The sequence below is a fragment of the Pleurodeles waltl genome, chromosome 11, assembly GCF_031143425.1.
Source record: "Pleurodeles waltl isolate 20211129_DDA chromosome 11, aPleWal1.hap1.20221129, whole genome shotgun sequence".
Classification (NCBI taxonomy): domain Eukaryota; kingdom Metazoa; phylum Chordata; class Amphibia; order Caudata; family Salamandridae; genus Pleurodeles; species Pleurodeles waltl.
The window spans coordinates 818403206-818415478 of record NC_090450.1 but is presented as its reverse complement, the minus strand read 5'-3'; the positions used below and the strand labels follow the sequence as shown (position 1 = coordinate 818415478).

The window sequence follows — 12273 nt, the reverse complement described above, 5'->3', positions numbered from 1 at the left end:
TATTTTATTAAATTCCACATCCGTGAATTAAATAGAATCAGTTCACAATCCACCAGCGAAATACATTTTCCTGATTAAATATTTGACAGTTGTATTTCTAACTTTCCACTTTGAACTTCAGGATTACACATACAATTAGCAAAGTTATTTTGTTTTGTGTTTGCCACACAAATAGTATGCCTACATAAAAATACACACTATTACACATTAATCATTTTAAACTTAAGTGCCATAAATCCTTTAAGTAGTGTAAACAATATAACAGTATGGTTTTCACTCAAGAGAAAGGAATATGTTGCATTTACATTTCTAACTTTGCATTCTAAAAATAAAATGTAAGAAAAAAGCTCCCACCATGCCCTTAAAGATGACATGAATTGACCAGGATAGCTGCCAATTGGATCTGCCTCACATGTCAGACCTTCGTATACTACCTGATTATCTCTGGTGAAGAATAGCCTGGGTATGTGAAATACCTACTATTCCAGTTATTTTTCAGAAAATTTGGAATCACATGCGAAATCACATTTCGTGTGTTCCACTTGAAATTCCACCTGTATCATTTTTATCACGCATTTTATCCCAGTACAAGTTCGAAATGTTTGACCAAATCAAATATACCTGAGTTCCTGCGATGCACTTGAACTTCCTTCCTACTGAAACAGTACATTGTAAAGCGTTTTTTTCCAGACTGTACGTCGTTGTAAAACTTTAAACTAGTTTGGTTTCACACACCAATGTGAGCGGCGAAATTAATTCTGATGAGGGTGTATTTGGAAAAGCTGAATGGAGGCCGGTGCATGATCAGTAAGTTGGTGGAACTGATACATTTACGTGGGAAGATCAAATGTGGCGTTGACAATATGTGGTTCAGTTTCTGTAATGAACTCGTGATAGATTTCGTGAAGAACCGTGCGATATAGGACGCGCGCACCCACCTGTACCGTCTTCCCGTCTTGCGGTGTACAAATGTTGCTATGGAAACCGCAGTCATAATTGCGCGTGACGTAACCATGATCCGCGTGGATCACAATGGGCAGACCGTAGCCACAGTTTGTCTTTCTTTTATGTTTATTAGTTCTTATTTTGTAGTTTAGTAACATATATCTAATAATGAGTTACAAACGGAAAAAGTTTAAAACGTTTGAAATATCATTCGCTGGCACCCACAGTGTATCTGAGTTTAGATTTTAAAAGTTAAGGGGAGAAGGTAGTGCGCGATTACAGTTGCGTACAGGGTATGTCAGAAATACAAGTTAGTATTTACTAATAAGTATTTAGAATTGGCATTTCATTAAAATTATAGGTTATAAATCGCTTTAAACAAACGATGTATAACATACCGACTGCCACTGCTACTTTCTAAAAACATGTCGTCCAATGACATCCACTTTTGTTCTCCCTTTCAATAAAAATGTCAGCTTTCTAGTTCTGTGTGGTTTTAGTCCTTGTGTTACGCCCCTGCATCTCAGCTTTCCATGCGTACTGTCCTTCTTTTGTTTTTAGTCTAGTCTGTTGACTGAGGGTATTCTGAAGTCTTTTTTCTCTGTCTAACTTTATCGCTGGATATGCGTTGTGTCTATGTCCCTCATCGATGTCTACTCTCGCTCTTCGGTTCCATCCCGCTCTGGTGTAGTGCGGCCTATCTGTGTAGCTGCCGCTGTGTACGTTTAGTTGTACGCGGAGCAAGGAGCGGCAGCACAAACTCAGAATGCCTGCCGGACCTATCACCGCCCTGCCCGGGGCAGAGAGCAAACCGGTAGGAGCACAGCTGCGTTGGGTAGAGGAACAAAATTCCCTGAGTAGATGTTTCATAGATTGAAGTAAAGAAGCTAATTTAGGGGTGTTTAAGAATGCAGGATAGACAAATGTCTTTGTAAAGTGAGGAATATTTTAATAGGTTGGTGGTATGTAGAGCGTGGGTTTAGAACATCTAAGTAGGTAGGATTATGAACAGCTGAGCGTTAGACTTTGATCAAGCGTGAAATGTACCTGAAGAGTGGGGGGATGAGTGAATGGTGTAGTATGTGGGATTAAATCGTAATATGGCAACATAACCTACCAGCCAGGTCGTCACTTAGCTTGTATCTGACGTTTCAGTTTGCCTATGTGTGACATTTCCATGTTTTTGCAACTTCATTTCCTATTTGGTGATACTTTATCGCAGGTAAAACGACCTTTGCAAAATGACTACCATATGTCCAATATGATGTTTAGAAATTGCCTTTAAAACAGTGTCAAATCTCATTCCACATTGGATATACAGTTTTCTATCTTTCCTTTTCGACAGTGCGAACATTAGAATGTAAAATAGACGAGTGTGTCAATAGCCTGCTGCATGAATTTGGGTGCCACCTCCAAATTTGCCACCCGAGTACGTGGATAGTGTGAAGTGCTTATAATGGTAGCAATCAATCAAAAATCACTATTAGCACTAGTCGCACGGCATGAATACTAACAAGCAGCCTTATCATGACCTTGCTCCATAGTTTTACCTTATGAAGAACAACTGGGACTCTGTTCTTGAAGTTACAACAACTACATGCTACAGACCCTTTATTCTCATCGCTTGACTACAAACACAGACCTACTTTATCACTCGACCTTTTTGAACACATCCTCCCCATCCTTGCCCTGAGAAAGTCAATGTGACGAAACACGTGCCAGCTGTTTTGGATGCACTATTGTTCAACAGGAATAAACCTCAATCAACTATTGAACAGTTTCTGGACTTTGTACTTATTTCTCCACTTTGGATTAACTTTTTTGGACTGCTTTGGTGTGCCCTGGTTTATATTCAATAATGGTAGCAATTACGTTAGTCACTAGAACCTTCAATAATTTACATTGGTCGCGCATTAATGCTGAAGTAGTAGTTCCTCAAGAGATCTGGACATACATGAAGACATCCTGTGCTATCTCTGCCCTTTCTTACCCTATATTAAACAAAGGTTACAGGGAAATTTGAGTTAGGAAACAGCATTTAAAAAACCTTAGAAAAAAAACCCAACTGTTACAGGGATGTTATAGTTAGGTTCTGAACTTATATGCACAAAACCATAGAAATTCATCTGTAATAGTTAAGGTTATCCCAAGTAACTATAACGCGTTCCCTAAGGTAACTATATCTCACGCCTCGCCATGCACTGCTAATTACCCCACATTTTACATCACTATGAGATGTTTGATAACATCATTGATAATATCAATGTTAAATTTGCAGTAAAATGATTTAGGAGAAAACTGCATGGCGGGGCACAAATTATAGTTACCTTAGGTCATGATTTATAGTTACTCGAAATAACTATAGCAGCTTAATTTCTATAGTTTGTGCATGTGAATTCAAACCTAACTACATTGTCCATGTAATCTTTGGGGTTTTTTTTCAGTGAATTTCCACGGTGTTTTTTTAATTTTTTTAATGCCAATTCCCAACTTTAACTCCCTTGTAACCTTCTTGAGTCCCTGCACTCAACCCCTGGCGTGCTGCCAACCCCATGCCGCGTGCAGCCATGCGCAGTGGGTGGTTGGCTGTGTGTATTTGTTTTCCAGTTGGCCCCAGGATCCTCGGGTTGATTGCAGATTTACCCTGGAGAGTGCACTGAGGCCTGTGGTGGATCGGCCACAAAAAGAAAAAAAATGGCAATTTGTGGCCAATGCGGGGTCCCTCCGGAACTCCTACATCTGACATATGTGATCAGGATACCTCTGTCCTGACCCCGCACTGAGCCGATAAACAAAATGTCGGCTGCAACTTTTCTCTCAGTTTGCGGTCAGCCAATAAGGGCCCTAATTGTACCCCGGATTCGCAGATCCACGTCCCAAGATATGTATATATTTTTTTCCTTTTATATCTCTAAAGCTATTTATTACAGTAATTACAAATAGGGGACTTTATGGACCAAGAGCTAGCTTTCTGCCAAATTAGGTGTAATTCTGTCCAGCAGTTCGGATTGTAGTTGTGTTCAAAATCCCTATGGAAAATGCATTTGAAAAACACATTTAGGGATCCCTCACCTCCCCGCAGCTTTTTCTTAGCCCCCTCTTGACGAATCACCCCAAAACTTTCAAGATGGCAGGTGAATTGAGTGGGGTACTAGTTTTGACAATTTCGTGAAGATTCGTCTAAGTTATTGGCATAACAAACGCCTTTCCTGTGGAAACTAGGGCCTAACTAGAAACTGGCGACTGTCAGAGTGCCAAAGCTCAACCTCTTCATAAAGAGAGCCTTCATCTGCATGTCCTAATTCAGCAACACTCACTGAACACACTCAGACTCTAAGTTGGAAACCACATAATCAAACTGAGAATATCATCTCAGTTTTGATCTTTGATGGTCTGATTCTGCAAGGATCGGCCATAAAATAAAGACACCAAGAGCGGGTGGTAAGAGTACACTGCAGTGACCTCTGTATAAATCCCCCAAATACTCTTTTTTTTCGATTTCAGCACTTTGGGCCAGATGTCTGAAAAAACATGGTTCGTGATTTTTTAAAAGCAAATTTTTGCTATTCGCCATTAGGAAATAGGAAACTGAGAAGTGCCACAGTTTCTCAGACACTGTTTGTGGTTCCCAAATAGGTTGCAAGGGACCTGCCTTATTGATATTCATGAGGCAGGTCTCAATTTGCGACTCATTTGGGAATGGCCACAGTCAAAGGGATGGTGGCCTGATGCCGTCAGAAAAACCACCATGTCAGTGATTAACTTTTTAAATAAAGCATTTTTGTTTTTTTGTGTAATGCAGCCCGTTTCCCTTAAAGGAAAGCGAGATTCATTACAAAAACTAAAAATGAAAAGTTTTTTTCCTTTTCATTTTTTAAGAGTAGGCAGTGGTCCTCTTAAGAAATTTTCGCACCCACATTAACAAAGGGGATTCCAGTTGAAAAACATTCATACATACCAGTGTTATTTGGTCTTAGGAAGGAATGCCCTAAACACTCCCCTCCCTTATTCCGTATCGCAAAAGCAAAATGTGATTTGATAGCAAGTCACAGTCACCTTTTTCTTTTTGTACATGACAAAATGCATTTTACTGATTGCAGACGACCCAGTAAAATGCTTCGTACATCTGACTGTTGGTCTTATAATGCACACAAAAAAATTAAGCTTTCTTCCTTTATTATGGCAGTGGGTTACCATTCTCCTGCCAGTAACACCATTTTTATGCTTCAAATGGTTTTGTATTTGCCAACCATCACTCAGAAAACTTTGAATGTATAGCACTTAAACTTGTGGATGGACAGACCTGATAACTAATGATGCATTTAATTCAGACCTTGCGCACCTTGGGACCGACAGGATCAACTGAATGTACATTTGGCAGTTGCACATGCTCTGCGTCAAACTCCTAATACATTTGTGCCATCTAAACTATGGTTGGACCTTTCAACTTCATCTGTCGCACTTCCAAAAATATAGAATTGTAGCTAATTCCAACCCAACAATTTAGCAAAGTAATGGAAAAAATAGCGAAGTTTTACTTAGCAGCAGCGAGCAAGGTCAAGTGAGCTTTTAAAAAAAAAAAAAATTGAGAGCTTCATCTTTCAGGAGATGAAGAGCCCAGAAACTGCAAAAAGCACGAAATGCAAAACTCTCTGTCAACAATCTGCAGCTATTGTAACCAGCACAAAGCCACGCCATATCTATCTCTTCTATCATTTGAACCATCTTTTGCTCCTTCAGACTGATAGCAACGATCGTGGTGGTGGCGGTGGCAAGGCTACAGCAAATTAAATCATACAATTTTCCAGTGGAACCATGCCCAGGATGGCTCGGCTCTCGTATCTGATATCATAAGCATGATAAACAGGTCTTTGTTATTGCGTCCAGCCCTGTCCTACTGACATTCCCAAACCTCATCTGTCTATCATAGAAAGCAAACGTTGATGCCTAGGTTCTGGCAAACTAAGAACTGATCTCAGGCTTTCATACCTCAGCACAGTTCTGGAAAGAGGTAACCAGACAGTTGTAAGGATATGTGGTCGAACACTCTAGAGGGACATAGAAGCCACCCTGGCAGAATCACAATGATCATCTTGTCTACCTTGACAGAAAACCGCAAGCCACGTTGATATTCTGCTGAAGACTAAGTTCCGGTGAGTTTTTTTTAGGACCATTAAAATTAATTCAGTCCTTTCTCTTCAGTCACAGCAAGACGATATGAAGTTGGATTCCGGCCATAAAGTGTCTTTTAGAGTTCCAAACCCTCACCTACTGCCCACCCACCCTTACACACTGTGAATAGTTACATTGAAACAGCTGTGTATCTTAGCTGTAACTCTTTTTTATAACAAAGAACTTCTGTTTGAGTGATGCATAATGTGTCAGGGGAGTATTGCGCCGTTTTTGACCATCACAAGAGACCTTCTGCTTTACAGAAAAGCTGCATTTGTGTGTAATGCCTTTGACACACAAACAAACCCCTTACAGTACAGAACATGGTGTGTGTTAAATGCTTTTAATGGGCAAAACTTCCGTCTAGTAATAGAAAAAAAGATTGATGAACGGCCAGGTGGTTTACAAATGGAAGACCGAGTCAGGGTCCAGCTTCCAGGTCTGTATTCCATGCCACATTTCCAGGATAACCACTGTTGATTTAATTGATCCCATATAAATTAATTTATGTACATAGCTGATGTAGATATCCTGAAAATCAACCAGGAATTTAGTCCATCTTGGGCCGGCAGTTGGACGGATGTGAAGTAGACATTTTAGGAGAGCAAGCACTTTTATTTGGTTCAACCTCCTATCTTTTCATTGTTGAGAAGGTTTAATGAGTTTTTATTGATTTTCTTAGACATACTTTTACAGAAAAGAAAGTACATTCCTAGGAGACGTTAGGGGTAAATTAAAGACATGCTAGTTATCCTTTCATTATAAAACCTTCGCTTTTTATCAGAACACGTTTTTTTTTTTTTGTTTTTGTTTTTTTTTGGGTGGAGGGATAATTATCTTGTGCTTTCAATTCTTCTCAGTAACTGCTACTCTTATTTGTTTTTTTTTGTCAAAATCCTGTTGGGTTTAATGTTTTTCATTTTCTAAACATGGAGGCCAGGTCTATAACTTGGGCCTTAATCTAAGCAATATTCTCTTAGCCAATTTAAATTGCAGCTTTTATTGGCATCTCTGGATTGTATTTCAGCCAAATGTGTTCTCTGTACCATGGGAAAGCACCCCTGATCTGCAATAAAATGTGACAATCTCTGGGACATATTTCTGTGGGAAAATTAAGTGAAATTTGTGAAAGACAGTGAAACAATCTTACCTTTTAATATGACAATGCCATCAATGAAATAAGCTCATCTAACTGCACTCCAATATTTTATACTCCACATTTCTGAATGATGAGTTTTTGTCCCCTCACGCACATTATGATTGTTGAGTCACAATCTTAGCCACCAAGAATCCCTCTGCCCACATTTCATGGTAACCCTTCAGTATCTTAATGCCATGGGTTTTCAGTCTCACATTTCTTCTCAGACTGGTCCATCCAGCCAAGGTCTTTATTACAAGTTTCTAGCACGAAAGCCCAGTGGAACTTGGAGTATCCTACCAAGAGAGACCAAAAACAAGGATACGAAAGAAATGGATGCTGTCCCACTTAACTACCTATTAACCTGTGCAGGAGGTAGCAGGAAGTTAACAATTGGCTAGGAAATTGCAGGGGAAACTCACTCACATTTAAATGGGTAACTGCCTCCTCTCCTCCACACCCAACGGTCTGAATCACTACAAAAGATGTCTGGACTATCCTTGAGGAGCCCTGCATTCACGTCTGCTGTCCGGGCTTTCCCCAGCCCACCTCCTATGGTACTACTTGGTTGTTGGAAAACAGAATGGATTCCAGTGTGGCTATAGCCACATATATCACTCATGCTTCACATCTATCAAAACACTGGCCCCAGAGATAAACACATGACATCCACAGCCCAAATGGATGGACAAAGGATCTAGTTGTAGGGCACACAAATGTAAAACAATGAAAAAAAGACAAGAAATAGATTCTTCTTAGCAGGGAGCAGTTGTATTATTAAACCCTGCCTTGCCACCAGAATCTTTACCATTGCTACAGCTGCCAGTCCTCCAAAGATTGGCAAACTGACAGTATACATTGTTGTTAATCGGGTACACATCCAGACCCCAGAATTCTGAGGTAGGTTGCAATTGATGTCACAAAATGCCTTCAATGCTGTCAGTGCACTTGCTTGATTATTGTTTGGGCTGAGGTGGAGGTCAAATTGACACAGCTTGCTATGATTAACTGGAGCTGGGCTGTAGATTTTCTATGTTAACTGTGTTTTTAATGTTCTCCTTTGTGGCAACAGCCTGACGAGGAGCCAAAGGAAGAAGTGCCAGCCCCTAAACCCATTGTTGGAATTATTTATCCACCGCCTGAAGTAAGGAACATTGTTGACAAAACAGCCAGCTTTGTAGCCAGGTATGTGGTAAGCAATTATGATGTCGCCTCCAATGTGTGCTATGTTTTCCATTTCTACTTTGTGATATTGTAATACCAATCTTTCCAATTCTTCCAGAAACGGCCCAGAATTTGAAGCTCGAATCCGTCAGAATGAAATAAATAATCCCAAATTCAACTTCTTGAACCCAAATGACCCGTATCATGCCTACTACCGGCACAAAGTTAATGAGTTTAAGGAGGGCAAGGGGCAGGAGCCATCTGCTGCCATCCCAAAGGTTATGCAGGCACAGCAGTCTGCCCAGCAGCTACCCCAGAAGGTATGGTCTTAATTAGAAGGTTGCATGCCACTGCATCGAATTGCACCTAATCGGGATCTAGTAGATTTCAGGGATGGACAGCTGTTTGAGAAGTCTAAACTAGGTCTGATTCTGAATATTGAGGCGTCCATATAAAAGCATTGAAAGCATATATTGTTAGGATCTGAGTATCATTAACCCTTCCCATAGTAGCACTGGGCTATATGGCTCGCCAATCCCTCCCAATACAGACACAATTTTTGCTTCAATACCACGTATTATCAAGAATGAGGTTGTTAAGTTTATTGTCTCTTTGTATAGCAGATCACTGGAGTGTTCAAATTGATTTTCTATAATATAGAACAACATTTGATTACATAGGTTGTCAAATCATTTTTATAGCAGAAAAATGATTTTGCAGATTTCTGATCCGACTGTGTAAGCATAACTACTTGGTGTTGGGCTGTGTCTGACATGTATGAAAACTTTGTGATTTGTAGGCCGTCAACTCCCTTTAGAACAAAGCCTTTAACGTTGCACATCACTGGGCCCTTTAAATCTGTACATGGAACATTAGATCTTTGAGCTGTATCGCTAAATCCCCTGCTATGGAGCATTAGACTTGTAGGTTGGTGAACCCTTTCGGGGGTGAGCTGACATTTGCTCTGTGGCATCTTTCCAGTTCCAACCTCCTTTTAGATCGCTCACCCTTCATACGTCAGTGTCTTGGGGCATGTCAATTGTGAGATTATTTTTATATATATATACATATATATATATATATATTCACTCTATCTCCTCGTTTAGTTTGTACAGTACCGAGCCCTCCTTTAGCACAAAATTACAATATGTATTTTTACTCTTCATAGCATAGCGTTCAGTTTTATGTGTTCCTGGCTGCTCAAAGCTGAGGTTGTACTGGAGTAGCATAGAATCAAATATCGAAGCTGCTTATGTCACCTTTTTTTAGAAGAATATGGTAGACTGTGTGCATACTTTGAGCTATGCGCCAGGCTGTGTAGTTTGCAGTTGAGATTTGGTGATTTCTTACTTCTGGTGCAGCAGAGAATTTGGCGGTTGAATATCTTTTGTAACTACTGTCTTAGAACATGCACATCTTCACTATGTACAATGGTTGAGGGGGGTTATGCAACAGACGGCCCATGAGAGATTGTTGGGTTGTTCGTCATTATCTGGTCTTTATTATCTTCAATTTATTTCAATGTTCTCATCATTTAATAGCCTTGAGCATTGTATACAAGTGACAATTAATATTAGTGTATTTGCATCACTTATAAAGTTGACCTCTGGTATAGCAGGGACTTACGGTTTGGTTTAGCATTGTTGTGTGTGCTTTTAAATAATTTTCCTATATTACTTGTTATAGGTGCAGGCTCAAGTTATTCAGGAGACCATTGTTCCCAAAGAGCCACCTCCAGAATTTGAGTTTGTAGCAGATCCTCCCTCAATCTCTGCCTTTGACCTGGATGTGGTAAAGCTAACTGCACAATTTGTAGGTCGCAATGGACGTCAGTTCCTCACTCAGCTGATGCAGAAAGAACAACGAAATTTCCAATTTGACTTCCTCCGTCCACAGCACAGTCTTTTCAATTACTTTACCAAGCTTGTGGAGCAGTATACCAAGGTAGGAGGACATTTTACATTACCCTTGATTATTCCAAACACAGTTGGCAATCTTTCCTTGTTCCCAGGTGATAACAGAACTCCTCATGTTACTGCCTGGTCACTTATTCGTCTGGAGAAGCTATTTAAAAAATGTCTGTAATGTGGATATGATCAATGAATATGTTAAAGAGTGTACATAAAAACGATACAATAACAGTTTAACAAACTACCATGATCCATTGATAAGGAAAGGTACATTTATTTAGCATTTTGTCAAAGTGTAGTGCAGGTTAAGAATTCAGCAATAATTCAATGTGCAAATTAAAATTAGCAAGTGCAAATGCACAAGTGTGTACTTGGTGAATAAGCTACAGTGGTGTACCCACCGGTATATGGTAAGTGTGATTACTGTCCAGAGTGAGTTCACAAGGGTTTTGGGGTGTGTTCAGCAGCTTTAGGATAAGGGGAGTTTGCAAACGAAGTTTGAAAAACAGTCCTGCGCGTTTACTCCCAATTTATGCTCCTAGCTGGCAGTCCTGCTTGGAAACAGGTTTATGAATTGTCTAGTTATAGACTGCTGTGTATTTTTATTTGTAACTATTATTCTTCACTGTTCGCTCCGGACCACTGTATCATTTTATTCCGCCCTTCATTTCTAGTTACATGGGGTCTTTTAATGGAAGACTGTGGTTAGGCATGAGGGTGTAAAACTAACCCATCTCCCACTCCTGATGAATAAACAGATTGTAGTATTTTGAGAAGCGTAAAATTAAAAACGAATTTTACATAAAAGCATCTGATATGCATTATGAATTCAGTGTTTTATTGGCTTTGCTTATTAAAGTTACTTTGAGTAACTTATTTTTTTTTCTTCCACTTGCCCTGCATTTCGATGTGACTGTCTTAGTGGAATTAATGATGTGGGATTGGTTTACCCCATGGTTCTCGGAAAAAGCATTATAATTGGGATAAAATGGCAGGTAGCATGTCAGCGTATCATTCTAGATATTTTGCTTTATCACAGCAGCATTGATGGTGTGCAATTACATTTAAATTAACACAATTGATATTTTTCTCGGGTTGTGGAATAAAAAGATAATATCAGCTCCGCTGAGGCAGTTAAAAATGCATAGCAACTCGAAGGACATAAGTAACCAGACCAGTAGTAAAAATACTGAAAACAGGACTTTGAGCCCATCCTACATGAGTACTTAACCCCTTCGCTGCCAGGCCTTTTCCCCCTCCTGTGCCAGGCCTTTTTTTTGCCTATTTGGAATAGTTCCCACTTAGACCCTCATACCTTTTTGTCCACATTACCTACCCACGCCAAATTTGAGTATTTTTTTCCCCAACATCCTAGGGATTCTAGGGGTACCCAGACTTTGTGGGTTCCTCTGAAGGAGGCCAAGAAATTAGCCAAAATACAGTGAAAAGTTCGTTTAAAAAAAAAAATGGGGAAAAAAAGGGCTGCAGAAGAAGGCTTGTGTTTTTCCCCCTGAAAATGGCATCAACAAACGGTTTGCGGTGCTAAAATCACCAGCTTTCAGGAACAGGCAGACTTGAATCAGTAAACCCAATTTTTCAACACAATTTTGGCATTTTACTGGGACATACCCCATTTTTACGATTTTTGTGTGCTTTCAGCCTCCTTCGTCAGTGATAGAAATGGGTGTGAAACCAATGCTGGATCTCAGAAACCTAAACATTTCTGAAAAGTAGACACAATTCTGAATTCAGCAATGGGTATTTTGTGTAGATCCCACAAGGGTTTCCTTCAGAAAATAACAACTGAAATAAAAAAAATATTGAAATTAAGGTCCTGGGCTCAGCAGCCATCTAGGGAAACCTACCAAATCCTTACATTTCTGAAAACTAGACTCCCGAGGAAGTCAAGGGAGGTGTGACTTGCGTGGATCCCCCAATATTTTC

General features: G+C 39.9%; 2 protein-coding genes across 5 annotated transcripts in view; one reads left to right on the top strand and one right to left on the bottom strand.

Moving 5' to 3' along the window:
- The window catches only part of CCDC157 (coiled-coil domain containing 157), a 140413-nt gene extending 138968 nt beyond the window's left edge, over positions 1–1445 (bottom strand). For 2 of the 4 annotated variants that reach the window (XM_069214623.1, XM_069214628.1), the window contains exon 1: positions 939–1032. The gene's annotated coding sequence lies outside the window, so the exon portion shown is untranslated. Of the gene's footprint in view, positions 1–621; positions 885–938; positions 1033–1343 lie in introns of those variants that run through there. The other 2 variants (XM_069214624.1, XM_069214625.1) reach the window with 2 other exon arrangements.
- A 133-nt stretch (positions 1446–1578) lies between these two features.
- The window catches only part of SF3A1 (splicing factor 3a subunit 1), a 97894-nt gene continuing 87199 nt past the window's right edge, over positions 1579–12273 (top strand). Inside the window, exons 1-4 of the mRNA XM_069214622.1 lie at positions 1579–1759; positions 8328–8440; positions 8538–8739; positions 10106–10363. Of these exons, the coding sequence (XP_069070723.1) occupies positions 1712–1759; positions 8328–8440; positions 8538–8739; positions 10106–10363 (621 nt within the window). The 5' untranslated portion in view covers positions 1579–1711. The remainder of the gene's footprint in view (positions 1760–8327; positions 8441–8537; positions 8740–10105; positions 10364–12273) is intronic.